Source organism: Mytilus edulis, chromosome 10 (assembly GCF_963676685.1).
Source record: "Mytilus edulis chromosome 10, xbMytEdul2.2, whole genome shotgun sequence".
Classification (NCBI taxonomy): domain Eukaryota; kingdom Metazoa; phylum Mollusca; class Bivalvia; order Mytilida; family Mytilidae; genus Mytilus; species Mytilus edulis.
The window spans coordinates 46,605,536-46,629,883 of record NC_092353.1 but is presented as its reverse complement, the minus strand read 5'-3'; the positions used below and the strand labels follow the sequence as shown (position 1 = coordinate 46,629,883).

The 24,348-nt window shown below is 31.6% G+C and overlaps 2 protein-coding genes across 2 annotated transcripts; one reads left to right on the top strand and one right to left on the bottom strand.

Moving 5' to 3' along the window:
- Positions 1-1,556: 1,556 nt before the first annotated feature.
- On the bottom strand, positions 1,557-6,311 carry LOC139491317 (uncharacterized). Its single transcript, XM_071278934.1, has 4 exons — positions 6,156-6,311; positions 4,328-4,426; positions 3,478-3,579; positions 1,557-1,721 (listed from the first exon to the last, which is right to left on the bottom strand). The coding sequence occupies exons 1-4, from the start codon at positions 6,192-6,194 to the stop codon at positions 1,578-1,580; spliced, it is 384 nt and encodes a 127-aa protein (XP_071135035.1). The 5' UTR covers positions 6,195-6,311; the 3' UTR covers positions 1,557-1,577.
- Positions 6,312-19,653: 13,342 nt separating this feature from the next.
- On the top strand, positions 19,654-22,566 carry LOC139491315 (uncharacterized). The gene is made up of 2 exons (XM_071278933.1): positions 19,654-20,557; positions 21,927-22,566. The coding sequence occupies exons 1-2, from the start codon at positions 19,981-19,983 to the stop codon at positions 22,334-22,336; spliced, it is 987 nt and encodes a 328-aa protein (XP_071135034.1). The 5' UTR covers positions 19,654-19,980; the 3' UTR covers positions 22,337-22,566.
- Positions 22,567-24,348: the final 1,782 nt, after the last annotated feature.

The following is a 24,348-nucleotide window of genomic DNA, read 5'->3' as shown; positions in this document are numbered from 1 at the left end:
GTGACTGTTGGAGCACAATGTTAATATACTCAGGTGTCGGACCAGACAGGTTAGACTGTACTGCTCAAAGTGCAACGAAGACGCAAGTTTGAGCTCTTCTAACCCATTGTTTCAAATGAGGAAAATAAGTATGAAGAATAAAAATAGTCGTTATGGTCACCAATGAGACCACAATCTACCAGAGCCTAGATAGTATTCTTGTCAGCAACTAAAGGTCTTCGTACGATTTGTTTCGTTCTATTATCACCTGTGCAAATATATCAGATGTTTCATAATTCGGAGACGATTCTAATTTACAGACACCAGATGCGAAAATTAGTGTATGCAAATTCATTAAAAAAAAGACAGGACAGGAGTTTTCATTAAAAAAAGGGGGAGGGGGGGGGGGGGGTGAATGACCAACTTGGCAAAAAAAAATCAAGGATAAACTAATAAAAAAGCAGGACCGAATAGAGTAAAAGATAAAAAAAAAAAAAAAGCCAGGACAGAAAAAGAAATGCAACACACATTTTTCATTCTTGCCCCCCACCCTTCCTAGAAATCAAATGGTAGCTCCCTTATATGAACTGTATAAGTTTATGACAGAAGGACAAGATTTAAGAAATACGACAGATAACATAGAGAAATGATTTCAATCAGTGAAACGTGTATTCACAATTATGAACTTCTATTTACCAAACTGTTTGTACTACTTAACTTAGTAAGATAAAGAACGGGTCAGTTATTAAAAATTCTTGTATAACCATTATATAACCATGAATGTGGTATGGACTCAGCTCATTGTTTAAGTCTGTAAATTGACCTATAGTTGTTAATTTCTGTATCATTTTGTCTCTTGAGAAGAGTTGTCTCAATTGGCAATCATACCACATCTTCTTTTTTATATTTACCAAATGTATATTAATCATTGAGAGGAAAATATCTACACCATGCCATGCGAACTGTCTGATCGTCTTAACGCTAAACCATTTTAGTATGTGAGCCAAAACTATTTGTATGATATACTAGTAGTCCTTTTTAAAATTATATGTTTTACATGCATACAAAATATTAAGATGTAAGCACAACATACGGATTTTATGTGTTTCGTCGTGATGGAATTTAACCGTTTTGATTTGATAGTACCTCTTGATTATTACGATTAAGAAACAAATATCTCTTAATTGAATTATAAGCCTTGCTGCCGCAATGCTGAGTTCAATCCGAAATTTCCTATAAAACTTTGCGACTTTAGAAGAGACGTACAGAACACAAAACCTTAAGATAAAGATAATGCAACCCGAATCAACAAAGGTAAAACAATGAACCTAATATATTATTCAATAGCGGATCAACAAAGATTTATTTTCAACCTATTACTAAACGTAAGACCAAAATTGTATTTACCTAATACTTCAGTAACTGAGACTAGCAATACAACTTTGGAAAATTAGGTTTATAAAGATTTTCAACTTTTTAACATGTTTGCATTGCACTGTTCTTTTTTTCGAATACCACTGACTAGTGTGGTGTTGACAGGCAACATTATAAATCTGCATACTAAAATACTAAGCATGTTATATTTGATGAAATTTTATTTAAAAGTTGAGTTTGAAAATTGTTGGGTGGGCGTTATGAGCTGTACACAAATGAGACTGTGTTTTGCTTAGAGTTGTCATATCAAGTGTGGTCATTGTTGTATAAGTTGCTGTTTTGTCGTCAATCATCTTAATAACAGTCATCTGAAATTCAAAAATTAAGTTAGACATGTTACAGCATACATCTATCTGTGCTCGTGTAATATATATAACAATATCAAGAGTACAATGCACCGTAGTTGACAAAGTTGTCATTTTCTCCTAAATAATCTATGACGTGTGCTTACTAATTGCTTTTGGGGAAAGCGGGGGGGGGGGGGCAAAATTAAAATAATAAAAGCTTAACTACACTCCGTTTAATTGTGCAAGTATGTACGTACCATATCATAAATGATATTTTAAAATGGGTTGATTAGTGCATATCTTTATTGTTTAGGTGAAATAAAGTCACTGCTACGTGACAGTTTTGAGTTTGTAAAATTGTGTAGATATCTGTTATATTATCGAAAACTTTGTTGCTCTCTAGAATAACTGTTTGTTGTTCAGTAGTTTTGTTTTTGTAGTTGCCTGGACGCATAACTCGTATATTAATGGATATAAGTTTTTGCTTTATGTTCTTCTATTTAATACGTTTAGCTACGACTCTTTAAATCTACATGTGCAGTCACAATCTTATATTTCGTACCATACGTCATTTCTTTACTCTTAAATTATACTATCATGATCATCGTAAGTTATAAGGTCATACAAAGATTTACCTCATCATCTTCGATTAAATGACTTTTGTTGTAATTACGGAACGATGACTAACTTAGCTTTACTTAACTTAACAATGACTTTCTTGGTTTCACTTATTACAAAAAATATACAAACCACCTTCATCCAAAAGATACAAAGCCTATGCTCCTTTTTAAACGGCGAATTCATTTTGGTTCAACATGTTCATGAGATTTGATTGTTGATAACTGATTGTTCACAAATGTGTTGTTTATATATGTTTATGTAATTTATTTTTGTTTGTCATTGGCTTAAATTTTTTTTTAGTTATCGATCGGAACTACATGTAGATTTCCTCATGGCAGTTTTATCTTGACAGCCAATACAATACTTCCATGATTTCACAATGACAAATAATTAACGACCGTGCGAAATGATTTACGAATATTTCAAAGTATTTGCTGTAATTATTCTTGTTTATGTATTTATCGTTTCAATGGTTACGACATTGCAACATTTTGGGTACTTTGCTAATTTGCATAGCGGCCATTTTGCCTTACCATGAAATAACAGAATACATGCCCCTTGAATATGATGCAAATATGCCAAAACTTGCATCGAAACAACAATTTGTCTGCATATATTTAAAATGTACATGCTTTTTAGCTTCTGTCCGTGTGAATCCATATGAACTTTGTCTATTTTGAACACTTTCGGCCTTTTTAGGAAGCATAATTGTACATGTTGTAGTATATTTTCTTTATAAATTAAGGTATTGTTCATGAATTGTTTGCATTAAAGGAAACACCTTGTTGGTCAAATTCTGTAAAAAAACATGATGATTTCATCCTTCTCATTTCGTAAAAGTTAAAATTTTAAGCATTCTCCCTTAATACAATTAATACACAACATTTTTGAAAAGTGCACTTTTGTGAATATCCGACAACGGAAGTTTTCAAAGTCATATTAGTTTTAGATCCAAGACAGAGAGGGACTAGATTATCCGCAAAATCGATATAAATAATATTTTCAATATATAACAAAGGGAAGTAATTCAATCAAAAGGACAAAAGTCACGTGGTGCAAATCATATGAATAAAGAACCCATGATTTGTCCATATGATGTAAATTGTAAAATCATTTAACATGTTTAAAATACATTCATGGAAACAGATGGAAATACCTCTATAGTATGTAATCCATGTGCAGTATGTACTTCTGTTAGCTCAGAACCTGTTGCCTTATATACATAACATATATGACCAACTTTTGCCACTACAGTACTCTGTAAGTAAAACATCGTATTGTAATAATAAATAAAGCCACTGTAAAAAAAAGAAATCCGCTATAAAATCATCCCGCAACAAAATATCAACAAACTTGTTGCTGTAAACCCCTTGGAACAAAAACTATTCACGTGATTATCTTGGGTAAAAGATTACTAGAATATACAACGTCTTAAATATATCAAACATTCATTACTGTGGATTCATTATTATTCTTGGATAGCAGTTTTCGTGATTTTCGTTGGACAGTTGAACCACGAATTTGAATATTCAACGAATAGCAAATTTTCTATAAGGTTGTATACAAACTTCGACAAAACCACGAAATGAAATACCCTAGAATATACAACATTTCCTCAATCCACGAAAGTTGATACCCACGAAAATAAATGAATCCACAGTATGACTTTTAAAGATAATCTATCGATTAATTGGCCATTTTAGAATATAAAGGCCTATGGGTAATTTCATTGTTCGAACACAAAAATAAAAATAAAGTTACGTCATTAGTTGTATTTCCATTGTATAACTTTTAAACAAATTACAACGTTTTGATGTACGCTTTTGAAAATATCACCTAGAAGGCATTAGATTCTGAAACGCCTAATTGAAAACATGCCACTCACCAGAAAATCGACTTAAAGATGCTAAACAAAACGCAAATACAAGTCCCTTTATATTGAACTAAATTGCACCTATTTTCCTATTGGTTAGTTACACTGTAGTATTAGTTAATATAAACTTTACCGAAAGCGGGTCATATCTGAATGCAAATGTTTCATGCACTGCAGGTGGATGCGTTGGTCCAGAATGGTGTCCATGATGTTTGGTTGTCATGGCAAAAACCTATAAATGAATAAAAAAAAAAACATTCATCAATGCTTCTGCGTACAGGAGTAGTTGTAGTCTTTGTCGGTATATCAGTTTTCTGTTGTTTTTGTCTTATTTTAGTCTTAATGTAGTATATTGTACTCTTCACCTTGTATATCTTCTAACTGTATAGATCATTTGTTAATATTTAAATTTTTATTAAACTGGCAGTCATACATGTTTGTATATAGTACATTTAAAAATGATCAATATGGTTCTTTTAAATGTTTGAAATAACTTAGAACGGGTTAGAAAAAATACGATTTTATTCATGTTATTATGAAAAAGTACAATTTCTACTGTACAGTTATTACTTGATTTGTGATCACTTGACTGGTCGGAGTTTAACCGGTTCGCTTATTTAAGAACAGTCCATCTATAAGCCAGGTGCATTGGGATAAACTCGTCTATGCCGTTTCCAGTTAGTAGTCCCATTTCAAACACTCAATTCATTTGTATGTCCGTTTGGTGATACTGACAAGTTGTATAACGGCCATCATCCTTATTACACACATCTTCAAATAGACTGTCCTTATGCAAATTAAAGCGTAGGCTCCGACCGATTAGTTGAAATAACATTGATAAAAACGATGGTAAGCTTAAAAGCATGTGAATGAAGATACCTGTAATCAAATGTTCTTCAAGTGAATCCTTGTTAATTGCCTTATGGGAAAACAAACATGAAGTTGGCTTGAGTTCATGATTCCAATAATGGTCAACAGATCATAATCGGAAAACACTTTTTGAAATTTATAGAGTTTTAATGTCGTTACTTAGTTTACAATCCTAATAAGTTTGATATTGTATTTGATCGTCTAATTGTTTTGATTCGAGCGCCAATGGCGAGTCTTATGGAAAAAAACGTGCGTTTGGCGTTATAAGTTATAAGTCTTGTAACTTTCATGAGCAGTGTTAACTTAATTCAAATTATTAAATGTTCTGAAATGTATCACAGGAGCACAATATTCGATAGTTTGAGGTGTAATACCACGAAATGATAGTACGTCACACCTGGTCCGATCCGCACAAGGGTAGAACAAAATATCCCCTTGAACTTGATGTTGTTGGAAATTAATCATACATTTCAATGCAGTAAAACATCTCAGAGTCATACAGTGTGTGTATATATCTTTTTCGTGTTTCTATAGAATATTTTGGAAACTTGAGGTTGCATGATTACTTTACTTGTACTCCGGAATAAAATGGATGAACATTTGATAAGTTATCTTCCAGTGTAGGATATTTTCTTATATGTAATGCAGTGTTATGTAAAATCTTGTCATAGTACTGGACAGGATAAAATTTTATTCATCCCATGTATTTCTTCATTTAAAACAAAGATAGATTCTGCACAGTTTTTTTTTGTTTTTTTTTAAAAAGTGCAAATTTAACAAAGACTTAAATGGGAAATTAATGGTGGTACAATGTAGTATACATTATGGAGACAAAACGCGTTCTGACGTTATGAACCATACGCCTTGTATCTTTAATGAGAGTTCAGTTACTTCAGAACATCAAATATTCTCAAAGCTTACTCCGAAAATTTATTTAAAAAAAACAAGATTCGTGAGTTCGAGGGGCAAATAATTACTATTAGTGGTTTTGACACGAAAGACCTTTGTTTGTGTCATCTTTCACGGTAAATATCAGGTTAAAATGAATTAACAATAATAATAAGATGAAGTTTGTTAAGAATAATGCTTACCTGAACTATGAACAATGACAAGACTACTGCTACCTTCATTTTGTAAATGATCTGCTGCTCGTATGACAAATGTGACTATGGAATATGTTAAGTCTTGATCTTATTTGCAGCCAATTTATACTTTTCGAATAAGGTTATACAAGGAACATTCTAAATATAGGCATATGCATGTAGTATAGAATTCGATTCTTTATCGGTAAATCTGGTTTTAACTTGTGAGTTCTGACCCGTACCACACATTGCACTTCTTATCAAGTAAGATTTATGAAAAACAAGGACAAATGGTCTTTAATGGTTACTATCTATTTATAATTTATTTAAGAACTGAATGGTTCTTTTTGTAAATGTATTGTGGTGTAAAAGCGTTGATTGGTACATTGTGTATGAAGCGCAGGAGCATTCAATACTTATTATAGGAAGTTATGCTAGGATCTTGAAATTTTCCCTTTTTTTACCTAGATGCACTCTATGCTGAATGTTACAATTTATTGTGAAATGAAGGTTAAGGTGGCTCGGGACTATTCGACAGCGCATAATTTCACGCATGAATTACAAAAGTATTTGTCGTAATTTTTTTTAATATTTTGATTGATCAGAAATATTAAATAATTGTAGTTATGTGACTAATAGAATATTTTCGTTATTATCGGTATTTTTTAAAGGGTCAAAATGACATTTCACCCATTTTTACCATTTTCCCGCCAAAATTTGGGTTGTAAGGCAAAATATTTTTGTTTCCTTATCGGTGACCTATGTTTTTTTATTGGCTCATTCTTTGAAGCTGTATTCCAGCTTTTCATATTACAGATTTGGAACAATTGTCATAGAACGTTTTTTTTGATATTCCGAAAAAAATATGTCAACACCTCTATTTCCCCTATCATTTCATTGAAAAATGGTCCCTTTTACATACCTGTTTAAAAGAACAATTTTGAGCTTAAATGGTCCGTGACCCCCTATTTTTTTCGACCAATTTGATTCATTTTCTTTAAAGAATAAAATAACCAAAAATACGGCACTTCTGATAGAAACTTCGAATACGCCCGAGCCACCTTAAGTTACTTTTATCAATTGTGACTTATTGCTGCAGCACGTTTTGTAACGGATTAAGCTAGTGAAATAAAATGGAATAAGTAACCATCCAGCAACATGTAGCTGCATCCATATTTTTTATTTTAACATTTTGAGGATTTTTGTGGGTGTTTTTTTTTTATCTTTTAATGCTTGTTCCTGTTGTCATTGGAACGTTAAGCCTTCTTCAAATTTTGATTTTTTACTTTTCTATCTATATCTTTTTACTATTTGTGGATTCTTATAAATTCTATATATAAATTTTAGACTATTTTAAATCTCGGGTCTATTTCTGAAATTTATTCTTACATACTTTTGATTTTTTAACCCTGTATGCTAACATTGCATATGTAAATTTTAAAATTGTTTGTATGCACATTGAACGACAAATCTATGTGAAGTATAAAATTTTCTGACGTCAGACACACAAATCAACTAATGTGTTTGTAGATAGATGTTTTGTGTTCTGTTAAATTGTTCCTTTTAAAATTGTTATACGATGATGACTGATGTATCCATATTTTGACTATTTTATTTATTGTGTCTGTTTAGTTAACGCATCAATGTAAATATAACGGAATTTGATGAAACTGTCATCAAAGTGAGAGGGTTAGCGCTATAAAACCAGTTTTAATCTACCATTTTTTACATTTGAAAATACCTGTACCAAGTCAGGAATATGACAGTTCTTGTCCATTCGTTTTTGATGCGTTTTGTTATTTGATTTTGCCATGTGATTATGGACTTTCCGAATTGATTTTCCTCTAAGTTCAGTATTTTTGTGATTTTACTTTTTGTTATATTGTTTTCACTTCGACTACAAAAAAAAACGCGTTAAATCAAACCTGCAAATCATTCCTGTTTATTCCATATATAATTTAAAAACTGATAGTCATATGCATTATTATGGAACGAATTTCTACATAATATATAATAGGTAAACTACTTAACAAGCATGTATATTTACTACAATTTGTGTCCTCTATGCACACTGTTGACATGAGTTGCGAATCCATAACATATGATCGACCCGAAATATTTCATCCAGTGAAACTTTAGAATAGAGAAAGGAAATTGAGAATGTGTCAAAGTGACAAGAACCCGATCAAAGAGCAGAAAACAGTCGAAGGCCATCATTTGGTCTTTGACACAGCGAGAAAATCCCGCATAGGGAGGTGACCTTCAGCTGTCCCCTTAACAAAAGTGTGTGCTAGTTCAGTCAAAATAGACATTACAGTTAAGTACAAAACATACAAATAAACTACTTTTTGGGGTAAAAAACATACAAGAAAAGCCAGAGTCTACTGACTTATGATATGTGCGTAAAAAACGCAATATTTGCTTTTGTATAACTATCATGTTTTCTTTACGAAGTTTACAGAATGTGACCTTCATAAACAATAACACAAAACCATGGAGCACGTGCAAAAAATTGTGAGATAATAGAGCGATGTTAAATTTTTTCCCCATATTTCAATGCGTTTTTGTTTGTTCAGAAAACTGTGTAGTAACGTGTTTTGACAGGTTTGGTGTAAAAAGTGTGTCTTTCAGAATCAATAAAAGTTATATAGAAAAAGAAAAGATATAAGGTATCCATCCATGACATAGAAACAGAGCTTTTATTGCTGTTCTTCATCTGGGTGATAATGAGGGTTTCAGCATGGAGAAAAAATATTGTCATTTAATTTCCATACTTTTTTATAGGCAAATAGTTTCATTCATTTCTTCACTCATTTATTTATTCCTTCATTTTGATTTGTGGCAAATTAAGCAATTGATATAGAAATACTAAGATAAAGAGGTATGATTGTAAATAAGACACCTGTCCAACAGAAACAATATTTCATAAATAAAACAGTTAGTAAAGGTCATCGAAAGACAAAACAATTAATAGCAGTCTCCAGCTTTGTGACATATATAAACAAATTTAAAGATGTCACACCCTCTCTTACCTAGTGAAACACCTTGACATATAAACAAACTGTATAAATTGTCAATTGAAAATGGCTTCGATCGTTCAAAGAACTCAAAATAACATCAAAAACATCAATATCACAGGGTACCGATTTGAGAGTTACAAAAAACTCGTCTTGTGACAATAACAACTTCAACTCAATTATGAACCGTAATCAAGACGTATTATCAATCAGACTTAGTACACAAAGTGCAAAGACGTCATAGTAAGAGAAAACCATGATCTTGTACATGTGCAATGCCAAAATACAAGTATTATGGGATGGGCTACCGTAAGTAGCAATAACAGTATAGCAATGCTTATTTAGTTACTGCGGATTTATTGTAATTCGTTGGATACCAATTTTCATGAATTTTTTTAATACAGGTGAACCACGAATTTAAATGTTCAAAGAATAACATGTTTTGTACGCTTTAGCAAAACCACGAAATTCAATTTCCACGAACTCTCCAGTTTTCTATTATCAACGAAACTTGGTACCCACGAAAATAAATGAGTCCAGAGTATGTTCTAATTTATTGACAATTCAATATTAATACCAATAAGAACAATATGCAAAGGTATTATTACAGTGCTAAATTGTAAGGCTTTTATAACCGTTTTCCCGTTTAATAAATTTATAAGTCCACATTCTTTGAAAAAGCATCACTCAACATGGAATTTAACAACTAGAAGGCAATAAAGGTTGAGGAAAGAGAACCATATACCATGGTCAAAAGATAGGATTTTTCGCTACGACAACATGACAAATTATAAGTAAAATGATTATGATTATATGGGGCTCTTGTTTTTTTTTTTTGTTTTTTTTTTTTATTTATATACTTTGTTCGGTTAGGATCCCGTGGTTATTTGTATTGATTTAGCTAATAAATTATCTTGTGTATCATATCTTTTGTTGTGTTATTTATTTATTTTTTCTTGCCAAAGTGCTATATTTTATTGTGTTTTTTTGGGGGTTTTTGTTCATGTTTTCGAGGAGGAATTTTGTTGTTGTTGTTTAACTTTGGGGAGGGAGGGATTTGTGATAAAAATGAAATTGATAAACTTCATATGTTTTTATATAATCAAAGTAAATTTTAAAACAAGGAGTAAAATTTATAATTAAACATTGTTAAGTATATTGACATCACTATATTAGTTGAGAACAGGTAGACATGCGAATATTTTCACGTTTATCTATCAGAAACGAGAATCACATTTGAAATTATTTTTTTTTAAAACCACTACGTACAAAGATAATATCTCCTTATCATATGACGTCAATTTAGATATTCAGGTCAGAATTTTCAAAGTAGCACGTGATGTTTAAATGAATTGTTGAAAGTTTTATTATTGTTTGTTTAAGTAAACGTCTATTTGTTAATATTTCATACATATTTAGAAAAACCAGTTTGTTGTCTAAATGGCCATATACCAATTCCTGCACCTATTAGATTAATATAACATCTAACATATACAAATACCTATACAATTAATGTGTACCTAAACGCTTTTAAGGAGGTTTCGTTTCCATAAAGTATTATCATGATGATGATAACTATAGGAATAGTAATATAATTCACGGATGATTTTTTATTTAGAGTACTTTATATCTTGTTGTCAGTCTGAACGTCTTATTGCAATCTTTTAAAGAGGTTCGATTTAATTACGTAGGATCGAGGCCAAGGAACGCAATAAGACCGACACGATTGATCAGATAGAATGTAATAGCTTGAAGTGTGTTGTCCTAACAATGAGGGCTCGTGAATGATTTTATATGCAGGACGGGCATGAAAACAGACCAGATACATAACATCTGAAATAAAACTAGGAAAAACTATTTATGTATGTTTTTAATATTTTCTATATATTTAAGCAATTTTGCTTCAAGTTCAAATGCTATTTTTTTCCTTGTGTATGGTTGTTACTCTACTAGTGTTCAGACTCATCCCTCCATCCTCCGTCGACACAATAATGCAATACAGTGTCCTTTGCAAATCAACTTATACTTTTTCGCGGGGTAAATAAACAGCTCCGCTTAATATTCTGAAAACGTATTGAAAAGATCTTAAAACAAACTGTCTGCTAGAAAAGAGTCGGATCAGAAGCTTTTGTAGATAACATCTCTCTAGATCCAAATTAAATAATGATATGTATGTTATATCAAGATGTAATTTGTTTCCGTGCTATTTACACTGGATTTTGGACCATAGGTGGATCCAGGCAGAACCTTGGTGCCCGGGGTCCCCTAATGGTATAAAAACATTTGGTTAATTATATAGGGAATCACTCAAGCATGACTAGAGCGGGTCCGTCATTAGGTCAGTATGTGCCCCCTTTCCCCTTATAAAAATGTCTAGATCCACCACTTTGGACATTATAAGAGTTAGAATAAAAAAGTGATTGTGATCTGTGAATCTTATTTTCACACATATGTCATTTTCTCGACTGTTTGTACTAGAGAACATGTAGTAGGGACTGGAGGAGGTTTAAAAAATACAAAATATTGGACTAAGAGCACAGAAAAATTTGCAATAAAAATAAAAAAAATAGAGAAGACTGTACTGCTTAAATATAGAAAATAGATACAATAGCCTAGCAAAAGTTAAAGAAAAGAGAATCATGAGCAAAATAAATAAGAAATATGGAAACAAACATCCAAACAATTAAAATGATCAAAGAATGCAATAAGAAAGTAACCTGGAAATTTTCTTTAAATTTGGCATTTTCTGTGCACAAAATATTGTTTCAAAGAAAAAAATAGTAGTACAGATGTAGGTGTAATACATTGTACCATATTAATTTGCGTCATGACACATAAAATGTCTGATTCTCATATGACTAAACGTTAACACCATGTGGATTAAAAGGATCGTCCAAGATATCGAATACTTATCATTTATAGAATTACACGTGAATGATCAGTTTCGCAGACATACATATGAATTGTCTATTTAGACGTACATTCTGGTTAAGGGGAGATAATCCAATTCAAAAATAGTCAGATTGCCCATTTACAAAGGCATCGTACGTTTGTTACGAACTTCTTTTATTCTTTATCAGCCTAGTTGTGAATCGGTTAGATTTTCCCCAAATATTTAGTTGTGTTGTCACTCCTGCGATCTCTCTTTCCCAACGAACTCTTTCAATCTCTTTGAAGTTCCTTCTTAAGACATATAATACATAGAAAACTTTATTTTGATCCGGCATATCATAATAGTCTGGTGAGTTTATTAGCGAATATGGTGATAAGGAGATAGTTTTTATAGTAAAAACCCCGCCCAAAAGCCACACTGACAATAAGGAGAATTTAAATTGCTTAAACTTGCTGTGAAGTAGTGATTTCATGTAAATTCCAAGTTGTTTCTAGAAAAAGCTATGCAACATTATGACTAGAATTTGCAATGTACTATTGCGCTTCCTGTTCCTAACTTAAATTTTATTTTTATGCATACCTTCACACATGGTGCCGCATGGGGAGCAGGATCTGTTTACTCTTCAGGAGCACCTGGAATCACCTCCAGTATTTGGTAGGGTTCGTGTTGCTTAGTCTTTAGTTTTCTTTGTTGTGTCTTCTGTACTACTAGTATTATTTTTCTGTTTGTCTTTTTATTTTAAACCATGGCGTTGTCAGTTTATTTTCTATCTATGTTTTGACTGTCCCTCTGGTATCTTTTGTCCCTCTTTTGTAAACATTTCTACTAGTATATCAGAAGGTGTGGTTTGATCGCCCATGATACTACTCTCCACATATGTTCAATTTTATTTCCATCACACAGCAATTAACGGCGTATTGCGTCAATAATGAGCTAAGAACATACCGTATAAACAGGTTTAAAGGCTCCAAAATGACAAATGTAAAGAATGCATACGAAAAAAATAAAGGCCTTATTTATGAACAAAAATAATGACTGAAAAATAAATATGTAACACAGCATTAAATTTTTCAAAAACCACTGTATTACAAGTTCCTGACTTGGGACTTGCACATACAGAACTTGTCAGGGTTCAACTAGTTAGAAGGCGCCAACCCATCACCTTTACAGTCACAATATGTTTAGCAAAGCACGTTTAATGGCCCTATACAGTATAAACAAATGAAATGAATAATTTCAACATTCTATGTTTGAAATACGTTTTCTTCCTTTTGAAGTACTAACATTCCAGGTATGTTGCCTGAGAGGGAAACACCAGTCTCTTTGGCACATTCTACATTTCCATTCTTATAGTTATCTTGACCGTTAAAAAAAGGGTAGAGGTTATTTGATTCAGACTGGTCGAGTATAATTTTGACACTTGGTAAGTATGGTTTAGGCTGAAAAAATAGGTCGAGTATAGGTCGAGAATGGAATAAGACTGTTTTAGACTGGTCGAGTAATAGTTCAAACTATATTCAATGGCAAAGATAAGGGTTAAGTACGATTCAGTACAGTCGAGTATGGTTCAGAATGGGGTCGAGTAATGTCAAGTAAAAGTCAGACCAATTCAGATTTGGTCTGGTAAATATCAGTACAGTCGTGTACAGATATAGGTCATTTCAGACTTTTACTGGTGTGTAGTGTATGTGAACAATTTCCCATTATCTATGCTCTGAGATTAAATTTAGAAGTTTACTTGCTGACATTATGTAAAATTGAGAATGGAAATGGGGAATGTGTCAAAGAGACAACAACCCGACCAAATAAAAAACAACAGCAGAGGGTCACCAACAGGTCTTCAATGTAGCGAGAAATTCCCGCACCCGGAGGCGTCCTTCAGCTGGCCCCTAAACAAATATATACTAGTCCAGTGATAATGAACGCCATACTAATTTCCAAATTGTACACAAGAAACTAAAATTAAAATAATACAAGACTAACAAAGGCCAGAGGCTCCTGACTTGGGACAGGCGCAAAAATGCGGCGAGGTTAAACATGTTTGTGAGATCTCAACCCTCCCCCTATACCTCTAACCAATGTAGTAAAGTAAACGCATAACAATACGCACATTAAAATTCAGTTCAAGAGAAATCCGAGTCTGATGTCAGAAGATGTAACCAAAGAAAATAAACAAAATGACAATAATACATAAATAACAACAGACTACTAGCAGTTAACTGACATGCCAGCTCCAGACTTCAATTAAACTGACTGAAAGATTATGATTTCATCATATGAACATCAGGCACAATCCTTCCCGTTAGGGGTTTAGTATCATACCATCATAACATATATGAGAAGAACATAACCCGTGTCATGCCAACAACTGTTTTTAGAATAAATGTGTTTAGTTCCGATGCAAAGACCTTATCAGTGATTCAATATTAACGCCAAAATATGCAATCTTTAATGACTTGACAACAGTATCGTAATTATATCCCTTCTTAATAAGTCTATTCAAAGGTTTTGTAAGTTTCTGAGGTGAATACTGACACCTTTGTGCTTTATAAAGAATATTACCATAAAACATTGGATGTGAAATACCTGAACGTATTAGAAGTCTGCATGTGATTATATATAAACATAAATAACTTTCCCTTATCAAATAACCCCGTTTCAGATATTTTATCTAGGATTCCCATGTTGAAACAATATGCACGTTATGTCATTTTCGTACTTATCCACGTGGGTATTGAAACCTTGTTACGTGTCATGACCCATGATAACGAGAGGACAATAACAATCAAAACCAAGGAGTAAATAAAGACTCGCAAAACCAAAGGACATTTACATGAACAGTTATAAATTACGGTAGAAAAATCAATAAAAAAAAATTAAAAAAATTCGGGAAATTTTTCCCGAATTTTTCATTTTACAAATGAACTCAAAATCGTTAACTTTTTTTTCAGATCTACTTCCGTTTCCGGTCTTGTTTGCATCGTTTGCATGAGACTTTGAATAAAATGTATATTTATCAACATATCAACAAATATAGGAAGGAATTCAACACCCAATCATTTTTAATAATTGTTTGATATGAAAAAAACGTTAAGCGTTTCTTTGTTTACATTGAATATGACGTCATAACTTGAATAACGTCACAACTAAATCCCTAACAACAGAACCAATATCGGAAACGTTACGGTATTTCCGTTTTTTTTTATCAACATGTTTGAATTAAAAAAATAATAATACAGACTTTGTCCCCATTCACAGGTAATGCCTGCCTCATATTCATTAAGAAACAACACGAACTCCACTAAAAACGGGGAGTGAAATCAGGTGCTCCAGAAGGGTAAACATCTTTTCTTGTAAAAGCGTAACATTGGAAAACATGTCTTCCTTTGAATATTGAAGACTATTTGCACCCATTCCGTTCATGTTGCCTGAAAGACGTTTGCCTCGCCTATATAAAACACATCAGTATAGCTCCCGAATCCCAAAAGTGCAAAAGCCGTATCAATTCTATATAATTAAAAGTCATTTAGAAAAACGAAGAGCTCGGAAAAGTTGTATAATGAATTGGCGAAGTAAAACAGTATGCATTATTTCATTTTTCTCCCATTTCAACTGCACAACCTCTGCAAATAGGTAATTTGTTCGTACTGTACACTGTAATATATCAATGTCATCAAACCATGCTGATATAAAAAATCAAACAAGACACGTTTATTATGATTAGCTTACACTTGATTGACGAAGATGCTTGAATACTGTCTGTTTATAAAATTTATCATCCGCCAAATAAACAAGTGTTATGCAATTGATCTGATTCATTCATGTAAAATAGATAAGTTTATTACATCGTATATATCTTTTACTAAAACTAACGTAACGGTTGCAACTAATGAAGTGAGATAGATTTATGTAATTATCATACGTTAGGCAATATAGGGAATGTGTACTGACATAACATGCAAAAGTGGTCTCTAAACACATTAACTCCAACATTGTCCAAATGTTAATTATGTGTATTGGCATATACACATACATTGTATGTACTTTATTTTTTTAATTATCATACGTTATCTGTCTGATGTGTCTCACGTTGGACCCTTGCATAACACGAACACATGTGTTTGATGGCTTATATTGGCCTGTATATATATTTATTTCAATTTTGTTCTGCTATTATACCACTTCAATCAAGCTGTATATTATGTATATCTGCCTCTTGTAACAGTGTACACTGTCAGAGTGTATAATAAAACCTTAAAAAATCGTGAAATCTTTTAACAGACATTTCATGTTTATTACCTTTATAGTCACCTTTATAGTTTTGACAAAGTTCTGTTAAAGTTTCTATATACATGATATTGTACAGATATATTTGGAAAATATGTTTATCTTCATTTTATATACATGATATTGTACATAAAATTAAAATAAACATATTTTCTAAAATTATCTGTTTGGATTATTTCTCAATCTGATATTTTAGTACTGTTCAGATTTACATTTGAAACATTTCATCATTGACAATAATAATGCAAAAGTTCTATGAATATTGCCTAAAAGAAAAACAACCGTAACTTTGACACATTCGTCAATTACATTTGCTAATCTATCATGTTGTTCTTATGTATCAAAACTGAATAAAATACTTTAAATCACTAATTATTACGTGCATTTGTTAGTGTGATCATAGAAAAGTTATTGTTATTATCATTATTTAGAAAAAAATATATAAGTATCTGTTTTTGTTTTCGAAATTGCGAATTCTTATTAAATCAGTCGCATTACTCGCATTGTTAAAAATCTCGCAATAGTTTCTGAATTTACAGTAAGACAGATAATTAGAGAGCAATTTGAGAGTGTGACACATTGTGTTAAACCATGCATTCATCATTAGTTTAACTATTGAACCATTTCCCATTATCTCAGCTCTGAGATGAAAATTAGAACTTTACTTGCTGAACTTATATGAATCTAAATAATTAAAACTAACACACAAGAATGAAGGACTTTTAATCATATAGCTTGGAAATGTCCAATATTCTTGAACATGTAATCGTTTCGCATATTTATACCAGCACCTTTATTTATGATTCCCATTTTGAAACAATATGTACGTCATGTCATTTTCTTACTTATCCACACAGTTATTAAAACTTATGTACGTTTCAATATTATTTATAGTATATTTATTTTGATTAATAGTAATGATAATAAAAATAAAATTACAGAAACTTCTCGTTTCTGGTGAATTGCTATTTTTACTTTGGAAAATATGTCTTCCTGGTGATTATGTCAAGTCAGTCCAGTCATGTTCCCTGAAATACTCATGCTTCATCTACAATAGAATACCCTATGAGCTCTCGAATCACTACAATTCAAAGCCGCATCAATTCTAAAATGAAAGGGATTTAAAAAAACAAAAAAATCGAAAAAGCTTCATAATAAACTTACAAAGTAAATCATTATGCGTTATCTCATCTTTTCACAATTCAACCTCTGTAACAAGGTAGTTTGTTCTTAATTTCGATTGTAATTTATCAATGTCATTAAGCCGTGCTTATCTATTTAAAAGAGGCCAACACGACACGTTTATAATGATGAACTAGCTGCTATAAGACTGTCAGTTTATAAAATTTATCACGCGCTCAGTAAACAAGTGTTATTCAGTTGTTCTGATTAATTCACGTAAAATAAATAAAGTCTAAGCTATTAGATATTATACAAAAACTTAAGTTGCAACTTCATTATCATCTGAGATAGTTTTCGGTAATTATCTATGTCAAGCTTTAATCTCATTGATGAAGACTAATACAATGTAGAAATATGAATTGCGCGTAGAAATATATGTACGTTTTCCAGGTATGTATGGTTCAACCAGAAGCTGGTCATATACCATGAAAATGTATACGTACAAGAACCAACGGAAAACGTTTGATATGTATTATTGTCTTTTCCAGTTATAATGGATTTTTGTGAAATGATCTGTCACCAGAAATATTTTCTTTTCCTTTTATTTGCTTGTATTTTTTAAGATCTGGTATCGGCTGATGAAGGAATGCTTATTGAGAAGACACATGCAAGAACAAAAGATAATAAATATAATTTATAGAATCATTAAAAAAAATAGTTCAACAAATGATCAGTATATCTGAGAAAGGTATCCTTAGCCCTTTTATAAGAAATAGTGTCTGTCACTATTCCACATTCTCTCGTTTTTCAATGAGAATCACCTCCCTTCTTCCATTCACGCAGGTCACCTAAAACATTATATTTGCTTTGAATGTTGAACATTCAACAATAAATCATCTTTTTTATAAATCAAATGATACACATAACCAACAATGCAATTAAAAACCTAGCGTCACTATGTAAATGGGTGAATAAAAAAACTATTCAAGTAAGGAACGTGTCGATTCTTACATGTATCGGAACGGAAAATCTAGATGACGAAATTCGAAGTATTAAAATAGCAAGTAATCCTCTAATTCCCCTAACTCCAAAATGAAATACATATCAAATGGTCGACTCCTAGGTATTTTTAATAGATGGCATATACGTTTTTCATATTTTAATTTTTCGGATTGAAAATTAAAAAGAATGAAAATAATTTAATCGTAACTGCTTAAATAGATTTCACAAAATCAAGCACCAGAAGGTTAAATGCAATTTAATCAACGTAATTACAGGGATGTTTATCCTGTTTAATTCGTATACAACACTTGATAAATAGGTAATACATGAAAAGCTTGTAATGCCGACTGATGCTCCCCAAACTTCATATCTATGTTCTTGAAAATGTTTATTAGGTCAATAATTTGAACTACTTTTATGCTTGAAGGAACAAATAACATGTATCTATTACTTATATTTCACCCGTATAGATCAATGTAAACTCATATTAAGACTCTCAAATTATATCCACAATTAATATGACTAAACCAGTACTATATGATCAGGGATATATACATACAAAAATAAACAGGAAATTCGAAACCAAGATTGTAATCTGTCTTCAATACTTTTTCCAGAGTCATAATATGCATTATAACTAGGGATGTCAACGTTTTCAGGAAATACTCATCAAGTATGCGTTGACTTTACTCGTGTTTACATTCAGGAAAAATATCTTAACAATGAATACCCAAAAATATACTTCCATTTTTGTAGTTTAGGTCGTTGTCTTCGCCAAAGGACCACAAAACCACAACATTTTTGTTATTAAACTATCTAAACAAATATCTTTATTTTTACTAAAACCTATTGAAAAATGTTTTTCAAATTCAAACCTGATCAAATAACACTATTTGGTAATCGTAAAACAAAAACGTCTAGTGATCAACAAAGATAAATATACGATGTGTAGAACCCTCTGGTGGTGTTAATCATTCTCAGAGGGTCATCACATGGTACAAAGAATGCTTTCTTGTTAAAAAATATTATCTTGTCAAGTTGCTTAACTTTTTCTTGGCAGAGTTATCTATTAGAATAAGTGTCATTCCAATCCGGCAAGAAACATTTGAGTTATTCATCAAACAACATGTGTTTGGCAGACGAACAACGAATAACGTGATAACTATATATTCCCGGTATTCCATTTAAAGGAGCAAAGTCGTGATGTTTTAAACTTGTTTGTGTAACCTCCTGTCCGATTACAAAAATAGGTTTTAGGTGTTGGCTACATAGCTGTATGTTTATAACATTATTGCACAGAAGAGCCATAAATAAAGCAATATATGACTTTCATTGGAATACTGACTTGCCAGAATCAGCAGTAGTCAAACCTCAAGTTGCTCATTAACAGGAAACACTTCCAATAACTTTATAATAAATGGGCGATGTTGCAATTAAGAAGGAATTTGAATTCCTGAAATACACTTATAGGGTTGCGGTCTTTAATTCATATATGCCTTGAGGAGAATATTGGATGAAAATGTTGCTCCTTTACGTCCTTTCAATAAGCCTATTTCTTTGGATAAATGGATCTAGTTCAGTTGGTTCCGATTCCGAATCTTTGTTGACCTGTTCCAAATTTCATTTTGAAGAAAAAGTTCTAGAAAAACTTGTGCGCTTGGAACATAAAATGGAGATAAACGAAGAAAAAATGAAAATATGGGAAAATGCATTTTCTGCAAAATTGGATAGAATGGATAAAGCCATTAAACAAACAGAGACATTTGTAAAATCAATCCGAGAAAGCTATCTACGGGAACTATCACGTCTTAATGATTCCTTCCTTGAAACTGTGGGAACTTTAAAAATTCAATCGAACAATGAAACCAACATTTATGGCGAAGAGATGCACACCATGTTAGAATCTCTTTCTTCAAAAACAACGGAATTCATCGTTGCTGAAGAGAATAGGAAAAGTGCTCATGAATTAATGCAATACACTATTCATCAAGAACAAAAACGGTTCAACCAATCGTTTGACCGTTTCTTGGAAAACACCAAACACACCTCTAATAAAACGATTCATGAAATGTTTGGAAAACAACAGAAAGGTAGGATGCAATTACAAATATTCATACAAATATTCATACTATCACAGTTCATATGTAGATGGTACGCACGTCATGAGTATCAAATCATAAACCTGATCTTTAGACTAAGCTAGCTATAAACCAAGGTTTAACTCTCGCTTTATTTTTATTTTTTTTAATTCCTGTACCGAGTATTAGGTTTTCCATTTGTTTAGTGGTTGATAAAGTCTAAAGATTGAATTTGACAGTTTTTATTGACTTTCATTTTTTTTTTAATTTACTTTCGAGTCCGGTATTAATGTAATACTTTTTTTACCTTTGATATTGTTATCTTATTTAGAAAATAAGCACACGTATTTATCGTTAGTTTTTTTCTCAATTTAATTGACTGTTTGCATTTAAACGAAAACTACTTCATAGATGTTTGTATTTTCAATTTTAAAAACAAACACTATTGTTAATAATTTAAAAAAAAGTTGTAATAGGAGTCCACCGTTTATCCCTGGACGATTATTGTAAACACAGGGCCCCTTGTATATACTTTCCTGGGTTATACAAGGTAAATTATATTTAGGTGATTTTCAATAAATGTACTTTAAGTCTTTTTTTTTAAATAGATTTATCAGTATAGCATTGACTTAATTTTATGATTTACTGATATCCATTACGTTGACTCTATTGATCATCTGTACTTTAAAAAATATTAATTACTCTAAATATAAGCCCAACAATGTTAAATCAACAAATTTACGCAACCAATTTTTGCTCTTCTCTTCGTAAATTTGCAGATTTGATAGTGTTGTGTTGAAACATGGTATTTAGAGTTATTATGCATGAAATACATATATGTGTTTTTAGACGTGTATCACCTTCAATACAAATCAAATGGATGTATCTGTCATAAAATTGTCACTTGTTTAGACGTTCTTATTAAAAAACATTTCTGTGAATGCATCTTTCGATCTTTTACGTATATAGAAAGAGAGAGATAAAGCGGAGGTTTGTGCGCACTTAACACTTGTTTGTTTTCCATCCTCCTTTTTAATTTTATTTTCCCAGTTTTTTAAGGCCAGCGTAGCTGAAGAGTCGTATAAAATGACACGCACATATGGCTAAGCCAATACAACAAGGGTATAGTAAATGACTTTTGACACAACACATTTTTTTAACACCTTTTGTGTTTGTGTACCAAGTGATGGAATCTGGATTATGTGTTGTTCATTCTTTTTGCCATGCGTGTTATAATACAATGAACTATGTGTATTTTTGACAATTCATATTATCCTCGTTTATGTATTGTACATGTAAATCATAATATATGTCTTTCTAATTATTTGTGAACATCGCGTTGTAAATTCTTATTTTCATCTATTTTAATCATTTTTCACAGGTTTGGAGGCATCCACGAAACGGGACATTGTGGCATTTTCTGCGTACAGAATAAGTAGCCAGACGCTTTCAAGCAATAAAAACAATTTTAAGTTTGACAATGTATGGACTAACATCGGGAATGGATATAATCCAAGTACTGGAGTATTTACTGCTCCACTTCCAGGAGTCTATCATTTTTCCGTAGTTGGTTTGTCCGTTAATAACAAAGACCTTTATCTTAGACTCGTACACAATAATGACTTTACATCACAAAATCTCGTATCTGGTGATGGCGTTAAAACTGGTATGATTGATGTTGTATTTCATTTGCAGAGAAGAGACACCGTTTCTGTTAGAGGATATAGTGGTCACAAAATGTACAGTGACAGTACATTCCATGGTACATATTCTGGATATCTTATCGCATAACCATATACACAGCTAGAAATCTGATTTGGATTTATTTTTCTCGTATTGTAAGAGATATCCATTCTATTATATTTGAATTGTAAAAAACAAAAATTGTAATTGATTGACAAGACTTTAGTTAAATAAAATATCAATTCCGATCGAGTGTGTTGAAGAAAGAACCCTACGCAATTTCGCAACGTGCATTCCGTCTGCAAATTTCAACTTTTATGTAAAATAATTAAAAGATTAAGTCTTCGCCATTTTCTATACCTCGATCCCTCGTCAATTGGACAGGTGTACTAACCATTGACTTAAGAAGTGCATTTCGTTACCTGGTTATCTTGAAATACTTCTGCTGTGTGTCTGTAGTGTTGTTTGTCTAATTTTTAGTATTGACCTTTTTCCTTTGCATATACATTGGAGTTTGTTCCTTTTTACTATGGACATGCATCTTGAATTGTCATTTGTTGAAACATATAAAACAAAAGAATAGGCTTCTAAAACAGAAAGCAAATAGAGTTTGATATCGGCAAAGAGTTGTTGTCTGGGAGAAATTACAATGATTTTTCAATACAAAAATGTATATAACATTTTATTACATTTTTTAAACCACCACTGTAAAAGTGTAACATTAACTGCATGTAGGACAGTTTTGATTAAAAACAGAATTAGATTTAAACTTTACAATTAGGATATTTATGAGTTTATCATTTACCACATAACTGGTTGCTTGCAGAATATACGAGATAGACCAAAAAAACACTATTTTCAAGAGGTCTGTTGTAAAGATTGACATCATGAAAAATTGAATAAAATTTGAGGATGGACCAATAAATGGCCATTATCGCCCCTTGAACTTTTGTCCTTTAACATTTTACTAAACATTCGTAGTCAGGTTTTTTTTTTTATTATTAATTTCATGTGATTAGAGCAATTGACGACAGCAATCAGTGATTATAACGTAAAGCAACAGTAGATACCTTCAAGTGCAAACAAGTTATTACTTATTCTATGAAATTCTCCTAATATATATTTTCTGAATATTTCCATTTGCTAATCTTTTATTGATAGTTTGTACTTAAAAATGTAATACATTGACGTCAAAATACTTAGAATCTGTCATAAAAAGAAGCAAACCTGATTTTTTTACTAACTATTGCATGGTTAACACTGCTTGTTATAATGTGTATCCTGAGGAAAAAGATTAAGCTGACTTAACTACAGGTGAATCAGTTCCCTGATATAACACACTTAAAAAGACAGAAATTGTGGACAAAAAAGAACTAAATTCGCTTACAGTTTTAATTTGTAGTGTTCATTCTATAGTTTTCATAGATAGTGATCATTTAGTTGTTGTTTAATTTTTTCGTAGTTTTGTCTTGCTTTTTTTTAGATATAAGAAGATGTGATAATAGTGCCAATGAGTGCAAAGGAGGCGCCAACCTTCACCCTTATCTGAAATAATAGTATCACGTCGAAACATAAAAAGACAAACCATAAAATACTAATTGAAATGGATGAACTCAATCAAAAACATATTAACAAAAACAAGTAAACATACACTGAACGAAAAAGTTAGATCTATGACACAACGTGAATATAAAATAAATAAAATAAGGGGTGTGAGATTTCATAGTACGAGAACAGAAGTGGATATGTATCGTCATACTAAATACTTATCAGAGGTGTAACCATCAGAGGTGTAACAAGTAAAAATTTTATAAAAAAAAAGGTTTAGTCCAATTGATTGCTGATAGAATTGCTATGACAACAGAAGCGTTATCAGGCAAAAATATGTATTTCAAAGTAGATTTAAATTCTTGTAATTTTCTAATCTAGATATTATCAACTTAAATCTTGATATTAACAGCTTACAACGTGATATTAACACAAACATATTAACTATCAATGTCGAAATTGTACTTTATAATCTTGGAAATATCAAATTTAATGCATGAATTTAAATTCATTAATTCTTACTTAGTTCCAAGTAGTAAAGTTGAAATCTTCCCTTTGTATGTTTTACAGAT